At 38.5% G+C, this 19411-nt stretch overlaps 1 protein-coding gene across 1 annotated transcript; it reads right to left on the bottom strand.

Moving 5' to 3' along the window:
* Positions 1-10718: 10718 nt before the first annotated feature.
* Positions 10719-12397, bottom strand: LOC105032741 (uncharacterized). Its single transcript, XM_010907276.4, has 2 exons — positions 11666-12397; positions 10719-11427 (listed from the first exon to the last, which is right to left on the bottom strand). Exons 1-2 carry the CDS (start codon positions 12279-12281, stop codon positions 11027-11029), a joined length of 1017 nt encoding a protein of 338 aa, XP_010905578.1. The 5' UTR covers positions 12282-12397; the 3' UTR covers positions 10719-11026.
* Between the last annotated feature and the right edge of the window lie 7014 nt (positions 12398-19411).

Raw genomic sequence — 19411 nt, 5'->3', positions numbered from 1 at the left:
TATGTTATAGAATTTTAATTATAGACCTTAAAAGAATATTTTTTTTAAAAAAAAAGATTATCAATTTTTATCTCATGGGATGTTCCAAACTCCACCTTCTCCATGGATTTCTACTTTCTGTAAAACGTGGAAAATATCTTCCCATGTGAAGAATTTTTTTTTATTCTCTTTTTTCTTAAAACTTCAACTAAATAAGAAAATTTTTCTTTATGTATCAAGAATTATCTTTCCATCCTTCACTTCCTATGAACCAAACGAGTACAAAATGTATGAAGTAGCTTTCTATGGGAAGAGCTGTTTATATTCTACTTTTTCTTAAAACTCCAACCAAATTAATAAGAAAATTATCCTATATTTTTTAAAAATTACTATTTTTTCTCTTCACTTAATAAACCAAATGAGTCCTAAGAGACCATTGTGACAATTATAATGTTGGAGGAGAGAAATCCTCTATCGTTCCTTTTGCATTTTTGGAAAGCCATAAAATATGACCTTCTAGCTCCTTTTGAGATTGTTGGGGTAAGTCAATCGACCCCTGACTCAAGTCAATCAACCCCCGATTCAGATCAACCAACTACCGATTCAGGTCAACCGACTTCGACTCAATAACAGTCAATCGATCGGACATACAACCCCAACTCTACGTTGGCTGAATATGCAGTTTCGATTTTTTATCGATCGACTGAGCGAACCGCACCAACCTACTGTCGGCTGACTGACTAATGATTCGACTACTACCATCGACAGTGGACGACTTAGACCATCGGCATAACAGAACTACTAACCGACGGTCGCTTATGGATTCTATTGGCATATGGTTGGTTCTATCGATATATGATCGGTCAATCTGCTCAACATACCATAACCGTCACGAACGGTTATCGACTATGTCATGACTATTAAGGAGAGGTAACACCTCACTAATTCTATATTTATGGTCCGATAATTTAGCGCTATAAAAAGTGGGACCATGTGCTCGACGATTACACCAAAATCACCTATAAAAAGGAGAGGTAAGTGAATAGTATGGGGAAGCCAACTCTAGGCAAAAACTCTGCTATTGCTTACATTCAATCTTCTGTTCACCAACTTCCCTTTTTGACTTAGGCATCGGAGGGTCCCTGCTGGACATAAATTCAGCCTGCGTGGACGCTGTTTTGCAGGTGTTCGTTTCCAGCAACAGGCAATGGGGAGTTGGCCACAACAGATTGGCGCGCTAGGTAGGGGGAGAAATCGTATTCATTATGACGAAAATCAGGGCCCAGCATTTTACTATAATCGGATCGATGAGACACTCTTCCCATCGGAAAAATGTTCCTCCCCCTTCTCCAGTAGCAGAGCCTAATTCTTCACGTCCTGTGATCACCACGAACGTTCAGATCGCTGCACGTGCAGCAGATGAATGTCCTCATAGAGGCAGTCAAAAGCCTCCAACAGCAATAAATCCAGTAGCAATAGCCACCGATGGAGCAATCGGTGGCACAATCGGTGTCGTCCAAGCACAGCCGCCGTCATCCACGGCGATCACCATCTCCTTCTCCGGAGCGACCATCTCAGCTTTCCTATCGAGATGAACAACGACATTCTCGGCATTCTCGACGTGCCACTCATCGTTTCCGACGTTCTCCCTCTCCTTCCCATCTCAATAGTATTAGGAAAGGGAAACGACCGTGAACGCCCTCCGTGTCTCTTTCAAACTCGTTGAGTTGATCTACCCCCAGAGTTTCTCAATGGCGTTCAATGATTATGAACATAAATTCTAAGAGATTAATTGCCAATTTGCTCAGCTTCAAGTAGAAGGTCGGAAGTCCTCCAATGACTACGACTTTCACACTGCCAGCCACTTTCTCGGCACATCTTGGACCAACCGATCCTATCTCGGTTCAAGATGCTGCAAGTGGAGCTATATGATGGTTCTACCGATCTGATTGATCACCTCGAGAGCTACAAGGCTCTCATGACAATTCAGGGGGCAACCAACGTCCTCTTGTGTATCAATTTTTCAACAACTCTTTGAAAAGCTACTCAAGTCTGGTACTCCGGACTTCAGTCGGGAAGCATATACTCTTTTGGACAGCTAGAATATTTTTTTATGGCTCATTTGAGCACTAGTCAAAAGTCACCACGAACCTCCAACAGTTTTTTCTCGATCAAATAAGGAGAGACTGAGATACTTCGAGATTTTGTGGTCCGTTTTAATGGGGCCACGCTTGAAGTCAAGGACCTCAATGAAAATATGACCATATCAGCCATGAAAGGAGGTCTGAGGAGATCTCGATTCACATATTCTTTGGACAAGACTCTCTCTCGGACTTATTCCGAACTTCTGGAGCGTGCATACAAATATATATGCGCAGACGAAGGAGCTTCTGACCGACGTCAGACAGAACGCAAAGGTCAGAAAAAGAAACAGAAGAAGGGAGAAGCTCCGATCGAATTGAGTCGGTCATTTTCTAATAAGCAAGCTTCGCCCCAACGATGGAGTCTAAGGTCGAATTACGACAGGTATGACTCCTATATTCTTCTTTCTGCTCATCGTGCGTAGATCCTTATGAAAATCGAAGGAGCGAAATACCTACGACACCCTCCACCAATGAAAGCATTGCCAAGGAACCGTGATCGAAGGAAGTATTGTCGGTTTTATCATGATTATGGTCACGATACTGAATAATCCATTCAACTCAGAGACGAGATAGAAGCTCTGATTCGATGAGGCTACCTTGAAAAATATCGGAGAGATCCGTCGACACAACTTCTTGTCGATCGACGACCTCAGCCGCAAACTGAGGAAGCTATAAATAATTAGCCGACTGCAGGGGTGATCAACATGATCTCTGGATGATCGAATTGAGGAGCGACTTCCGAAGAAGAGTCAGAGAAATGGTGACAACTCAACATTGTAATAACTTTTTCGAGGAGGATGTTCGAGGAACTCAAACTCCTCATGACAAGGCTACTGTTGTTTCGACAATTGGCTAATAAAAGCACAACAGATATTTTATTCTACTCGACTTTCTCCCGAATGCAATTACTCGATGAATTCGATATATTACGACACCAACATCCGTCAATAAAATATTGAATTTCAGAATCATGACTTTCAATCAACTGCAGAGTTGTAAAGAACCGACGTACGGACCGTATCATGAATTTACTGTAAAAGCCAGAAGATTGATTTTATCTCGACACCGACTGTACTTTAGTTTTTACTATAATAGTCAAAAGATCGACTATCTCGACTTCAACTATACTCTGACTTTCATTGTAAAAGCCAAACTATTGACTGTACTTCGATATGGAGTTTATTTTAGCTTTCACTAAAAGCCAGAGAATCAACTGCTTCAATGTCGACTATATTTCGGTTCTCTTACAAAAATCAATATACCAACTATAATCTCAAATCGACATCAAATATACCGGCTTTCACTGCAAAAGTCGTAGTGCCGATTATATCTCGATTTTCAATGTCGGCTTTTCACTGTAAAAGCTAAGTACAGTCGAAAGATTATTATGCCGACTTAGTCCTAACTAAGCAGAATGAAATACCAAAATGATCAAGATCAATTGAAATTATACTGACATGGCTACGATCAATCGAAGGATATTCGGCCTGCCATTGATTATCAAATAGTCCGACATACAAATCCGACCAAACGTCGGGTACTGGATACTCCACTTACCATCATTATCCTAACTTCTATTAAGTACGTCAAAGACTACGCGACTAACGGATATTCTACAAGTCTTACCGACTGATCGAATCACCGATTAATATTCGATGGCTATTTTACATTGCAGCAGACAATATTCCAGACGAACAAAGTTCAAACTTAGAAGAAAAATGCTTTCATTCATTGCCAAAACAAGAAGTTACAAAATTGGACCGAAGTCTGAATATAGGTATCTGTTTACAAAAAGAAAAGCAAAATACACCGACTAAGCTGTGACGTCGTTCCTATTCCTATGCTCTGGTGTAGTGTCGGCAACTTCAACAACTTCAGGCACAGTCAGTGCTTCATCTTGAGTCGGCACAATTTCTTTTTCGGTAATCCATCTTCCGATCCTGGAGGGATGATGCTGCTCAAGTCGAGATCTGGACACAACTCTCCGACCACCTCACTTGACCGACCACATCAACAACCTAATCCACTCATGCGGGAACAGAGAGGGTCTCACCTGGCCAGCAGTCCAACCCACTCATACGGGAACAAAGAAGGGCTTCAGATCTTCGTCCACCATCATTAGCATCCTTGGTTGCGAGCTTAGACGAGGATATAAAGCACATAATGGTAGCTCGTTCACTCGACCATTGGCACCAGGTGCGAAGAGCTGATATTGCTTTGAGATACAATACTGTTTTCGAAGTCGCTCGATATTCGGCTCCGAAAGTGAAGAAACCTCCACCTCCGGATCCGACTGGGATTCGTTAGTCGGATTCTCCAACCGACCATCCCGAGAAGGAGAAGTCCTAGCCATAATAGACAAGACTCTAAAGAAGGTAGAGATTCTCAAAGAAAAGAGACTCAAGAAAAGACAGAAACTTAACTTGAAAAAGATGGGAATAACAACCTTAGACGCTAGGGTGACCATCTGACAGAGTTTCAGCACCAAGAAAGACAAAATGAAAAGTAGAAGTTTGGTTGAGAGCGATCCTATATATATAAGATCCCTCAACGATCGAGATGAAGATGATCGAATCGAAGATTTATCAGATGATGACAAATGATAATATTTGGACCGACCATTGATCGGATGGTTTGATGCACCTGCCCCAGATCAAACCACGTCACCTCTATCTGCATGAACAACTCTGACCCAATAACATTTGGACATGTGGCATAAATGTATTTGTCAAAATTATATCATCCGACGTCGAATCGATTTTTCGAAACGATGCCTGACACTGACAATTGATACCGGATTGATCGGTCAGTGTGACAGATGATCGTACTTGCCTACATGATAAACTAGCCGATCATCCATATCTCGAAGAAAATGACATCAAAATCGAAGTTCGATGCGATAAAAAATAACTCCTTTCATCCAACGTGACAAACTACGTGGTAATATACCCGTCGATTCACCTTGGACTTGGGAGTGAGGGGCAACTGTTGGGGTAAGTCAATCGATCTCCGACTCAGATCAACCGACTCAGATCAATCTTAGTCGTCCACTGTCGATCGATAGTAGTCGAATCATTAGTCGGTCAGCCGACAGTAGGTTGGTGCGGTTCGCTCAGTCGGTCGATGAAGAGTCAGAACCGCATATTCAGTTGATGTAGAGTCAGGGTTGTATATCCGGTCGGTCGGCTGTTGTTGAGTTGAAGTCGGTAGTCGGTTGATCTGAGTCGATCGACATAACAGAACTACTAACCGACGATTACTCATGAATTCTACCGACAAATGATCGATTTTACCGATATATAGTCGGCCAATATGCTCAACATACATAACCGTCACAAATGGTTATTGACTATGTCGTCGCTATTAAGGAAAGTAACGTCCTACTAATTCTATATTTATGGTCTGATAATTTAACGTTATAAAAAGCAGGACCACATGCTTAACGGTTACACCAGAATCACCTATAAAAAAGAGAGGTAAGTGAACAGTACGGGGAAGCCAATTTTGGACAAAAACTCTGCTACTGCTTACATTCAATCTCCTGTTCACCAACTTTTCTCTCTGACTTAGGCATCGGAGGATCCTTATCGGATATAAATCCGGTCTGCTGAGGATGTTGTTTTGCAGGTGTTCGTTCCCGACGACAGATGATGGAGAGTTGGCCGCAACAGGGATATTGTGGGAGATTGGGTATATGCGTTCAAATTGATAAGAGTGATGATTTCAGATCTATTTACTTGCTACATGTTTCAAAGGTTCTAGCTTAACTCCATGACTTTCAAATTTGATTGATGGCATGTGATCGGCTTCGAAGTTCTGTGAAGGGTATTGGAGAGCTTCTTAAGTGTGCAATACATGTTGGATGGTGGTAAGAGAAACCTAGATAAAGGATAATTATTAAATTATTAATAAAATTACTTAAGCATATCTTTAATTTATAGCTGATTTCATTTAGTAATTTTCAAGTTTAAGATGTTTCAAAGTATTCCTTCAACTTAGTTAAGTGGTTTAATATATATGAACCCCACCATGTATCCTTGTTTACATATTTACGATCATATGACTTTTAGAACTAAAATATCTTTGTGAGAAGTGTGTTTAAATGGAGAGGAGGGATGAGGAAGGATGAGAAGGAGGAATGAGGACTATAGCGGAATTTAGAGAGAAAGAAGTGTCGGAAGAGGAGGTGATGGAAGTAGATGGAGTTTAGGTGAGGAAGCTTAGGTTGGATGGAGGGGTGAGTTTCAAGATCAAGTTGGATGGAGAGAAAGGATGGAGAGAAGAGATTAGGCAAGCAGCGGGCTTGGGAGAGAAGAAAGAGGACATGTTGGAAGAGAAAAAAATAGTAGGAGTGGGTGGGGCTTCAGAGAGGCTTGGGATAAGATTGGATGGAGTGAGGGGATAGAGGGAAGGGATGGGAATGATGGTGGGATTTAGAGCATGAGAGGAGGTGTTGGAAGAGAAAAAGATGGTGGGATTGGATGGAGCTCGGGATCAGGTTAGATGCAGAGAAGAGATAAGGATAATAATAGATTTTAGAGAAAAAAAAGAGGATGCGTTGAAAAAGGAGGAGATGCTGAGAGTAAAGAGGGATCAAAAGAGAAGAAAGGGCATTTGTTTTGATAAATAAGCTATTTTGATGAGGACAGAATTATCTTTTACGATGATGCCTTCATGGCATTCGACGATAGAGGAGGCTCAAAGCCATATTGAAGCATTTAACTAATCTGAGGAATCACTTTTAACATTTTTTAAAACTCGGCGGAGTACAAAGTGAAACCGGTTCTAAGTGAAAGCATATTTAAGTAGTTTTTTTTAGTCATTTTGCTGGATTTTCTTTTTCTCATCTTAGAATGGAGAGGCTTCTTGGCGAAGTGGAGAGAGCAGCGGAGATTTTTGGTTACTTCCAATCGAGTGGGGACGTTAGTGAATGGGTTTTCGAGATGATGGATACAGTAGCATTGCAGCCTCCATTAGGGAGGTCTCTTGCCCTTGGCGTTATTCGTTCTTGTGATGCAACAGCTACGTCCACACCCTATTATTCAAAGGGGTAGATGAGAATCAATTATTGGCTCTAAAGTACATTTTGTTAGCTTTCAAAGTAGAGGCGTGGCTAATGGTTAATCCGAGTAAAAGCTTCTTGGTAGGATTAGGCATCTCAGAGGAATCTGTCAAGTTAGTCAGAATCATGGGATGCAAACTTCAAACTGTGGTTCAAATATCTTGTATCTGCTTCTCAGTGATAAAAGTTAGGTCAAATCTGATTGGATGTCTCTTTTATATAGATTTGACAGAACACCAGCAGCTTGGATGAGGAAATTGCTACATATAAGAGTAGATTCACATAAGTGAACAACTCTTCCAATGTTCTTTGCATCGGTCCTCAGATTGTGACGCCATGGTTTGTTAAGAGAATTGATACAATCTCTTCGAAGAGCTTTCCTTTTGGAAAGAGGAAGAAAAGTGAAAGGCTTCTCTTGTCTAATTAATTGGGGGGGATGCCAGCAAATCAATGGAGAAAGGAGGCTTCCATGTGAATGACCTCGCTGATTTCAGTTCGGCATTATTAGGTTAGTGGTGTTGGATATTTATTCTTTTAATGGAATTGCCTTGCCTCTCCCGTGGGGGATGGAATCAAGGTGAGTTTTCTGGTTTGATACATAGCTTGGATAAATCCCAGCTTTGCTCTCCAATAAACTTCAGTTTCTTCCGAGCCATGCGTGCAGGAGGCAACAATACAGCTGACTAGGTGATCTTATTTTTAACCACTGCGAACTAATTTAATTCGTGAAAAAAAAATTTTTTTGCAGAAAGTAACTTCTTAAGAACTAACTTGCTGAAAAGTTATTTCATGAGAATAAATTTTTGACATGTTTAGTTTATCATAAGAAAATGATTAATTGTAAAGTAATTAGTTGAACGTTTATTTTTCTGAAAAAACTATATAAAATACCTATTATACATTTAGTAGATATAAGACTATACTTTTTTACTCTTAAATTTTATAAAAATATTAATATCATATTTATATTAATATAAAATATAATATTAATATATTATAATATAACATTAGATCATGATAATTTATTATGTTAACGTAATACTAATATATATTAATATTAAATTAATATTTTAATATAATAAATTTATTAATATAGATATTAAATGTAATATTATATTAATATATTAATATAAGTATTATATTAATATTAATAAAAATATTATATAAGTAAAAATATTAAAATAATATTAAAATATAATAAATATTATAATATTAATATTAATAATATTATAATATTAATATTATTGTTATATAAATATTATGATAATATTAATATAATATAATATTATTATCTATTATTTTATTATGATCGTTCATTGATATTTTAAAAAATTTTAATTATAAATTTTAAAAAAATATTTTGAAAAAAAATAAAATACGACTACTTCTCATCCCATGAAAAATATCAAAATTTATTTTTTTTAAATTTTTATTTTTTATGAAATTTTTTTTTTTCATTCTCTTTTTTTTTTTAAATTTCAATCAAATAAGAATTTTTTTTATTTTTAATTTTTTTTTTTTTTTATTTTTCTTCAACCAAATAGGTCCTGCAAGAATTTTGGTTGGGAGAGCTTCGCTACTATTTCAATCTGATATTTAATTTTTTTGAATCTTTTTGGATGTTTCCACGGTAGAATTATGTGATGTGTTGGCCGAAAATTGTTACAGTGACAGCGAATGCATTCTACGTGGGGCTCCAGAAAACAATCGGTGATTTTTTGTCCGTGAATTGCCCATCTGCTAACAGTGTTCGACGAATCTTGATGATTTCTTGGGGCCAGAGTCCCCTGGTGTCAGTCTTTTCGATGTGTCGTATCGGAAGAAGAGGCGGGTCCAGAGAAGATTAAAGAACGTGGGATGGTGCAGGTCATTTGGAAGGAATGCAATCAGAGAATTTTTCTATCAAAAAGGCACCGGCAAAGGATTATGATTGGCTGGTTTCAGGAGCGGAAAGCTCTAGTCCAGAGAGAGACCTCAGTAGTTTCCAATAAAGTTTGGGGAGGATGGCTAACTTGCAGGATTTTTAGTATTAAAAAATGTTAAAATATTTATCCGATTAAAATCATCCGAATGTATATACATTAAAATTTATTTTAATTATTTTAACTTGAATATGATATTGATTAAATATATTTTATGATAGTTATGGAAGATAATCTCTATGTCAATCATAACTCAGGATGCTGAAGAGCATATTCAGATTTTTTTTATTTTTATTTAAATCAGATTGATTTCAAAGATCAAAACTTCATTTTTATATAAGTTATGGCAAGAAAGAAGTAGTGATATAAAAGAGAAGGCGAAGACAGCATCATTAGGGGTGATAATTTTTTTCGATCTGAATAAAATAAATTTTATCCGATTTGATTAAGATACAGGATGTGTATGGATTCTAGAAAAATATACTTGGAATAAATTCGGATGGAATACGAATAATAATATGTCCAGCCTTGAACCCACCCCGACAATATCTATCACTTATTTAATATATATATATATATATATATATATATATATATATATATATATATATAGTTAAATAACATCTAAAATCAAACCACTAATATCTCTCTTTTTTTTTTAAATAAAACCCAGAATCCATCACCAGTGGTGCTGCCCAGTGGGTCTCCAGTCCCTCCCCACCTCTAGTGGCGGTCCGATGGGGATTTGATGGTTGACAAGAAAGATGTCGGTAGTAGAGAAGAACAATAATACCGACGATGAGAGCCTCCCTATTCGTCTGCTCTAAGCCTTCCATCTGATTGAAGCAGTTGAGGATGGAAAAATCAAAGAAAAAATTGAGAAAAAACATAAGAAAAATCAATGAAAAAAAAAGGAAAGATGAAAAACACCGAAGGGGAAAGGTCTACCTTTCCCCACATAGATTGATATATTTTTTATTTTATTTTTTTTCATAAATTTATAGGGAAGGAGGGATTTCATAGATCTGTGGGGAAGGAGGATATCAGAGAAATTGGAGAGATTTCTTGGGTCCCAATTGGGTTTTGCATTAGAATATGAATTTTGTGCAAGTTGTGGTGACGTGAGATGATCTCTCTTGAGGTTTTGAAAGTTTAATCTTGATGGAAGCATAATATTTTGTAGGCTTTGAGGATGAGGTGGCGGGGCAAATAGTGACGTGGTGGTGGAGATAGAAAATAGAAAAAAATAGCCACAAATGGAGTGAAGAAAGATTAGAAGTAATAGAAAGGCAAATTTCAGATACATCTGATCCATTTTTGGAATCAGAAGAGAAATTTTAGATATATCTGGTCCGATCTATCTTTAAAATTCGATCCGATCCAACCTAAAATGAATATAAAATAAATATAAATATAAATTTTTTTTCTAACAGGATGGATATGAGTATCGGCTGATCCCACCAATATCCCGTCCGGTACCACCACCTCTGAGCGCCGTGAAGAGAGAGCTTAACTGTGGAAACCGTCTTTGAGAGGAAAAGGGAGAAGATCGTGTTAGTCTCCCATGGGAGGGAAGAAATGGAATAAAAAAGAAGTAACGGCTCGAGGGAATGATAGAAAACCAAAATTTAGAGACTTAGACCATACCAACCAGAGTATCGCCATCTTAGGAGCACCATATACATATTTACATACTGAAACCAAAATTAAACCAATAAATAAAAAATAATAAAAATAAAACAAGCATCACACATCACACAGCTTCTTCTGTAATCTATTTCTTCCCCCTTAATCCCAATAAAAAGGGGAAAAACAAACCTCTGTTCTATTTTATCATTTTTCCTACTTATTTGCAAGTATTATTAACAACATCTTGCCCTACGACGCTACATGCTCTCTCGCTCCTCCACCTCCTCGCTTTAATGGCTGCCGCCGTTGATCATCTCCAAGTAGTGCTGGAAAGACTCCTGCCGCTGGAGCCTCATCTCCTCGTTGAACTTCTTTATGAACGCCTCCACCCGTCGGTTGAGATCATCCTGCCCCAGCGACGGTTCTCTCCTCGGTCGCCCCCTCGACGACGACGACGGCGACGGCGAGGACGACGCCGGCGGCGGCGGTTCGGCCCGGTCGTTGAAGGTCTCGGACTTGCGCATCAGCGGGACCGGGGACTGCTCGTCGGGGGCGGAGCGGCCGTGGGTTTCCCACGTGTCCGATTTCTTGAGGTGGCGGGCGAGCGGGACCGGGCGGCCTTCCGTGATTGTCCTCCATGTGCTCTCCAGCGTCTCGTTCCGCTTCGGCCTCGCCACCCGCAGCGCCTTCCCTGCCAAAATCACCATTCTACCATCGCCGTTAGATACGCCGTTAAAAGCGCTTGACAACTGTTAACTAAGACGAATACAGTTACTAAATGCCGCTTTTATTGCGATGGCTCGGGCCGTCAACTGGGTACAGTAGCGCCCAAAAAAAAAAAGAAGCTATGAACCCAACCTATTTTTTTTACAAAAAACAAACTTGAAAAATAATAGCGGCGGACGCATTAGTTTAGTTCGATATCGTACCTTCAGGGCTGGGCTTCACGTTTTTCCGGTGACCGAACCTGACAGAAACCAGCGGTTTCTCCGTCACGGCCGAATACTCCGTCTCCGTCTCCCTCGACTCGCTCCGCTTCGGCGACCAGCTCGACCTCGATATCACGAACTCCTCCTCCCCCTCCGCCTCCTCCGCCGCCGATGCCGACGCCAACATTTCCAAACCATCCACCTCCTTTCCTGCGTACTCCGCTGGCGCGACGAACTCCGGCACGTCTTCTGTGATCTTCGCCACATACTCCTCCGTCGGAGGCATGTAATCCGGGGACTGGATAAAAGTCGGATTCGCCACCGACGGCGCGGATTGCGCCGGATCCAGGCCCTCCGGTGCAGGCTTATGGAAGCAGGAGGAGGCAGCGATGGAGATGATGATGCCGTTGATGACGAAATAAAGGTAGGGCGGGGTGAGCAAAGAGAGAAGGAAACCATACATCCGGGGGACTTCGGAGGCCAGGAACCCTAGGAACGAAGGTCCCCAGAAGTGGAGCATCAGGGCCGTCGATAGGACCACGGCCGAGGCCACCATGGCCCTGAGAGAGAAGACCCACGATCTGCTGCTCCATTTCCGGTAATCCATCGTCGCCATCAGTTTCAACCTGTGAGAAATTACAGCCGTGAGATTTCCTCCACTCTCTCTCTCTCTCTCTCTGTGCGTGTGTGTGGCTGCTTGGTGTGGTGAAGGCTTTTCGGAAAACAAAGGAGCGGGGGGAGGTGGGAATATATAGAGAGGTTCGGGAGGTGGGCATTGATGATGAGATCTAAGCCGTTGGATCCGAAGAGATCAGCTAGTTCTTGACATGCTCACCGCTGTCGAACGGGCGACTATCATTATCCTTTCAGTGAAACGATCTAAAAAACTTGCAAGGAAATAAAATTTAAAAATTCTGTCCTGAAATTTCCAGATCCTTCCATTCCGAATATACCCTCGCTTCAATTAGAGCTACCCCCATCATTAGCGCAAAAAACACTAAGATTCGTTGATCGGACGGCCTGGATTTCCCTTTTGTTGTCGGCCTCTCTGGGTGAGGTGGACTTGCTCAACGGCAAGTCAAGGCTATTTCTGGAAGGCCCGGCTATAATAAATTGCAAAGTTAAATGGTTAATTTGTTCTGAATTTGATGAGGAGGTGTCCATTAAATGGACCGACAGGGCCTTTTCTTTCGGAGTGTTTGTGTTAAATATATTTTTTTTTTCATGGTGACGGTGTTAAATATGGTCTCTATCTGACTTTCAGTGAAATTTAGTGTTGGAGTTTTTTTTTTTTTGGTCCGAAAGAGATGCGAAAAGAGTGGAGAGCTGATGGGTGCTCCCAACGGTCAAAAATTGTACCGTTATCTGCGGGGCAGGGTCCCCAAGTGGTCGGTCCCCTGCCACAGAGGGGTGTCTCTTCTACTCCCCCTGTAACTTAGCCTTCAAGTTTGTAAAGGCCATGCATGCTCTCGAGATTCTCCCATGTTACTACTAAAATATTAAAAAGAGCGTGTACGGACGTGTGCAAGAGAGAGAGGGGGAGAGAGAGGAAGATGGTGGTTGTGGTGATGAAGGCTTTGATAAGGAATTTTTAATGGCTGGACCATGGACTATGGGCAGCTCCAAGCATGCATGACCTCCCTGCAACGATATTTGGCTCCACCACGGTGTTATTCTCGCCAACCTGAGGTGAATGCATTTTGTTTGGTGAAAACCAGAGGTGCATGCGTTTGTTAGGTGGCTTAGTGACATGTTGCCTAACAAGTGCATCAATATTATGGATGTTATGAAAACTTTAGGGAGTAGAAGTGTCAAACGATCGTGGGTTTATGCTTCTCTTTTTTTTTTTTTTTTTTTTTTTTTTTTTTTTTTGTTTTTGCGGTCGAGTTTATGCTTTTAGTGCATGGTAAATACCACATCTTTCATGATCTAATGCCAATTATGAACTAGTGAGATGTTGGAGGCAATTAAAATCTGCTAATGAAAAGATAAGATAGGGATGTCACTATCAGGTTTCCAATTCTGAACCTCTCTCAGATGGGAAGTGATGCCTACCAGCTACGCAAATATTAGTTTTAATTGTTAGATTTGCACATTTGCAACATGATATTTCAACAACAACTATGTTTAATAATATTTTTGATTTGAAGGTTTTAAGTATGTTTTTTGAAAATTTACTATGGATATATTTGGTTCATGGTTGGAATCCAGAGCCGGTCCTGATATTTTTTTGACCTACGGCTAAATAAAAAAATAAAATCTTCTCTATTAAAAATTAACATACTTTAAACATTAATTATCATTGAAAAATTAATTTATATGTAATAATTTTTTATAGATACATTCGTTTAGTAGTGTGTAAAATCCATCATTAACCTAATAATTATTTTTTTTATTATAATATTGTAGAAAGTTATCTTTGCATCTCATTGGAACATCAATACGGGGCTTGGGGCCTGGGGCGGTCGTCCAGTTCGACCTGTCCCAGGGCCGGTCCTGTTGGAATCAGAATAAAAATCAGAACTTGAACGGATGAAAATAAAAATCGAAATTGCTATATCTGCCAATACATTTGATTTGTGATTGGAATTAGAATAGAAATCAAAATAAAATTTGAATACCAAATGAAAATATGGGTTGAATTTTAAAAAATTAAAATATTTTTATTTTTTTTAAATTAGAATACAAATGAGGCTCATTTTAAAATTATCATTTCAAACAGCTGAAATGATAGTTATTATTTCCATTCTTATTTCAAAGTTTCAACTCAAACCAAATGTCTTACATACAAATGAAGCTCTAGTTTGGCATGTAAACTAGACTCTTACAATAGTTAAGTTGTGGGATCCATGCTCCAAAAATCCTAAAGGTAAAATCAGACTCTTAAAATAGTTTTGTGGGATTCATGCACAAAAAATCCAATATATATATTTTTTTGGGTGTTATCCTGTTCTTCGGGTTCTAAAAGACGTGTGCGTGCCACACATAAGAATGCTAGTTGACATGGTCAAATGTGCAATATGTCCTAAAGTAAGAATACTGCTATTCTGAGAACCAACTTAGAAATAATGGTGCCAGTTTGATTAAATGAGGACGAGAACCAGAGGGTTAGCATTTTTTTTTGTTCTATCTGATTTAGATTAGCTGTTTTGCTGAAGGAAAAATAATTTCTAAATTTTTAATGTCACTAGATTATGGCACGCCCCATGCACGTGATCTAGCAAATTGGAATTCTAAGAAAACTCTCCTCCCAAAGTCTGGGTTGCACTCCTTAAAAAGTTGGTCGCAGCAGCAGATATACATGGCCCAAAAGAACACCTTTCGGCGCACGCAACCAAAAGATATAATTATGCATGAGGAGAAATATTTTGTGCACTGTAATAAAATTGATGTAGAATATATCACACCATCTCATTAGATCACATCTCTTACATTTCAACACTCATTAAATATCTATAATTTTATTTTTTGATTTAAAATTTTGAATGATAAAAATATTTTTCTATTTTAAAAAAATTATGACATCTCATGGTATTTTCTATGACAAAAATATATATTTTTTTTATAATATATTTTTCAGATGTCATAATTTTTTAAAAATAAAATATCAATTTTATCGTTCAAAATTTTAAATCAAAAAATAAAATTAATATATTTAATTCACATAACTGATGTATTTAATTCACGTTGGAAAGCATGGCTATATGATCCAATAAAAAAAATCGATGTACCGTTGTTGCACTATTGCATGCGGCGCACAAAGTATTACTCTATGCATGAGATCTGGGAGTGCCCATTCCAATCTTGCTTCCCATCAAATCAAACTCCAAGTCTCAACGTTAATTTAGGTGCATAGATAAACTATTGTTGTCAATCATTCGGGACACCGATGAAGGTTTTTTTTTTTCTTTTTTTTTTTTTTGATAAAGCACCGATGAAGGTATTTATCCATCAAGTTCTATCAGATAACCACACATGACAGTGAAAGTGAGAACTAAAAAACTAAAGAACAGGAAAAAGAGCAATTTCTCCGTCCAAAGAACTCTCTGAAAAATTACAGAGGTTATCTAATCAGGCTTCATAGTATTGCTACGCAGAAAAAATGGATCATATGATTTTAAGGATAGAATTTGTGGATAGACTTAATCAACGCTATATATTATTGACTAAGTCTATAAAAATATATCATATCATGGTTTTAAAATACCAATGTGGTATTTTCTAATAATTTTCATTAATTTTGTCTACAGCATACATGATAGTCGACTATGTTTACTCAAGAATTTCTCCTTTGGCTTGAGCCTAACGAACACCATAGTCTTATTAGAGCATAGGTGCGGACGAGAGAAGAAATTAAAAATTTAAAATGAAAGTGAGAAAGATGGCGTTAGACACCGTCATTGCAGCTGGCTGGTCAAAGTGGTCAAACATCAGTTGCCACACAAAGATAGGAAGCAAAATGTGACATAGCTCCGTGTTTAATTTCTGAAGCAGAGTGGAACACATTTCACCAAGGAGACTGCTCTAAGGGAAGCTAAAGACTCGATTAGCAGCTTGTGTAGACTAAATTTAGCTGCATGCGGTGAAGTCTGGTCCGGTCATCTCTTGTACGTGGAAAATTATTTGGCTTTAGGTCAAGTTCGGTAAGTCTAATTTTATGATGGATGTGTTTAGTGTAGTCAATCAATGCCACCAACTTTCGCCACCACGCTACGCTTACATGAGTCCATGGGATCGATACCTCTAGGATCCCTGCCACCTGTTAATTTGACCTAAAGACTTGAAATGGTGTCATTAGAGTGTTTGCATCACCTTCTGTCGATCAAGGAGCATTTACCATAACGCAAGGATAGGGACCCAAAGCACCGTAACCGTCCCTTTATTTGACCAGAAGTTTTGAGACGGCATCACGTAATTTGCTATGTCACCTTTTAATCGAAACATATTTATCAATCAAGGGGCATAAATGATTGAAGATTTTGATTTGTGACTTGTTCTTTGCTATTCGTTTCTGTTAAAGATAACTACGTCGTTGGTGCAACTAATTTTTCTTATTTTTGTTAGCTGGTTATTTTTTGTCCTTGTTCTTTTCAGTTTTTGTATGAAATTCAGTAATTTTCATTGCATCACCAAGTTTATTTCTTATGCTCTCACCATCTTGATCCATTTATATCATTTTCTTTACCTGGGCCATATGATACGTTACCTTCCTCCTTAGCCTTTTCATTTTTCTAGTGCCGTGTGTACTCGCCATTGATACATGACAGCATGTAACTGCAACAAAAGAGGGTGGAATTTTGAAAGTAAGACGTGACTCGAGCCCTTTCTAGATGTATGACACATGCTTAACGAAGGTCCGCATGTATGTGACAATTGTCCCTTGATCTTGTATTGATGGAAGTTAAGGAAACGAAAGGATTAATTGCCAATTAGATAAGTCCATGTGTTGCTGGTGTACATATGCATGATGATGTATTTCACACCTAAACCATGATACTGATGGTCCCCGGATATCCATATAGGCATGCATGCGATCTAATATTGAAGTACTAGCGAAAATTGATAAATATAGGTAGCAGGCGCAAGCATGGATCTTTTATAAAGTATGTCTTATTTGATGGTCATCAATCTTTTGATAGTGATTATCTAATACTGCCAAGCTTCTGCACTGTAGAGAATCTTAGGTCCGGCATCTCTCTCTCTTCTTGACTCAAAATACAATGGATTTTTGAAAACGGGAGATTATATGGAGGATTGAAGGGAGACACCCAACAAGAAAAAATATTTAATAAATATGCTAAAGGACAAGCATGTACTGACGGAATATAGAGCTCTTTGTTTTTGGGTCACCTCGAAGTAGCGTATGGTAGGTAGTAGCAAATTTTCTTGCACCCAACTCAAAGTTTCAACTCTTACCAAAAAAAAAAAAAAACCTCCAAGTTTCAACAGAATCCAACGCACTATAGGGTCAAAAGCAACGCTTACCTAAAGGAAGATCATTAAAAAAAAAAAAAAAAAGGCATAAATAAAGACGTTGGAGATACTGGTGGGGCAGCTCTTCATGTAGTTCCACGTGTACAGACATACAACCTCACTGGAGAAATTTGTTAGGATAAGGCTCGGTGGTTGCCGACACCACTTTCTAATTAGCTAGCCATGTACGCAAATTAATTACCACCCCGGCGAAGTTTCGTTCCCTCGGTGCGAGTCAAAGAAAGAGGGGCGTGGATCCAGGACTCGTCTTACCGTAGTTAGTTTCAACCTGGCACGGTCTAAGTCTTGATTCCGGGATCTGGACCGGATGCAAAGTTTTGGGAAGCGCCGCCCACCGAATGGTGCGTTGCCACGTTTGGATGGAGGCTCTGGCCCCATGGGTGGGGCCAGGAGCTCCGGATACATGATAAGGTCCGAGGTGGTATATCCGCGTAGCGGTACAGTGCGCACGCTTCCAGCCCTCCTCAACCATCTGTGGCTGCGGTATGAAAAGTAAAAGAGTCATAAGGTGTGAACGTATATAACCTGTCCCATCCAGGATGAATGACATTAGGATGGCATTTGATGACCTTAATAGGATCACTAAAATGATTTGACATTGCCAGTGATCCTTATCATAGATAATTTGGTTCTGATAATTTAAGATCATTATATTTGGTGTATGCTATTGGTGCGATTAAAGATTCCTAAAAACATTCACAAGTAATTTACAGGCTATTCCATAAAATCTAAAATCACTAAGGTAGAATATCAAAACTACTCATAATATATTTTATAAAAATATAATTTAATAAATTATTAATTTTATAAAAATATATTAATTATTATTATTAAATTAATATTTTATTATATTTATAATATATTATTTATAATGTTAATAGTCATTTTGATTAGAAAAATAAGATAACTAAAAATAATATATCATATCAATATAATATAATTTATATAATATTGATATTAATATATTAATGATATATATTTTTTTTTTCATTGGATCGAGGGATATTTCTACTTTCAAATTTTACTTTAGAATCACCATTCGTGTGATCTTGAAAATTTGACCTTCAAGATGGATAATCTGTTACTGAATTGGATAGTGATTTGAGGAGTGAAGGTGATTTAAGGTCCACCACATAGGATTACTATAATGCAATCAAATACGTAATCTCATCATTTTCACCTATATCGCTTTTGATCTTGGCATAATCATTCTATACCAAATGCCTCCTAAAATATTGAAATAATTACTCTATACCAAATACCCCTTTTTCTTTTGATACAAACGGGCGGTCATATAACTCTGGTATGTGCACAGCCCAAAAAGTCAGCATACACAAGATCCTATAGGACTGGTGGGCACGATTTATCTTGTCTCTAGATCCAACCTACAAAAGGCTCCACTACTTAAGCTGCCACCTAGTCAGCCGCGTTATTCACCATTTGAAAAATATGCCAGACATGCATCTCAACTAAAAAAGATGAAGAGCAGTCCAAATGTCACAAAAAAATGGATGGGCCTTCAGTTGTATGGTATTGTCCTGGATTTATTTAATAATAGTAGTAGAAACTCCTTCTATAAAAATCCTCATCATCTGCATCTTCTCTCTAGCAAAAATAATACCCATCCAGGCTACATGAAGCTCAGCTCTTAAAAAAAAAACTCAGAAAGATAAAAGCCTCTATCGCTAGCAATCTGAAATTGGGGTCTTGAATAACAAAATCCGCACCGCCACTGCCATTCTTTCAAGGATA

Source organism: Elaeis guineensis, chromosome 6 (assembly GCF_000442705.2).
Source record: "Elaeis guineensis isolate ETL-2024a chromosome 6, EG11, whole genome shotgun sequence".
Taxonomy (NCBI): domain Eukaryota; kingdom Viridiplantae; phylum Streptophyta; class Magnoliopsida; order Arecales; family Arecaceae; genus Elaeis; species Elaeis guineensis.
Note: the sequence above shows the minus strand (reverse complement) of the source record. Positions and strands in the feature narration are given on the sequence as shown.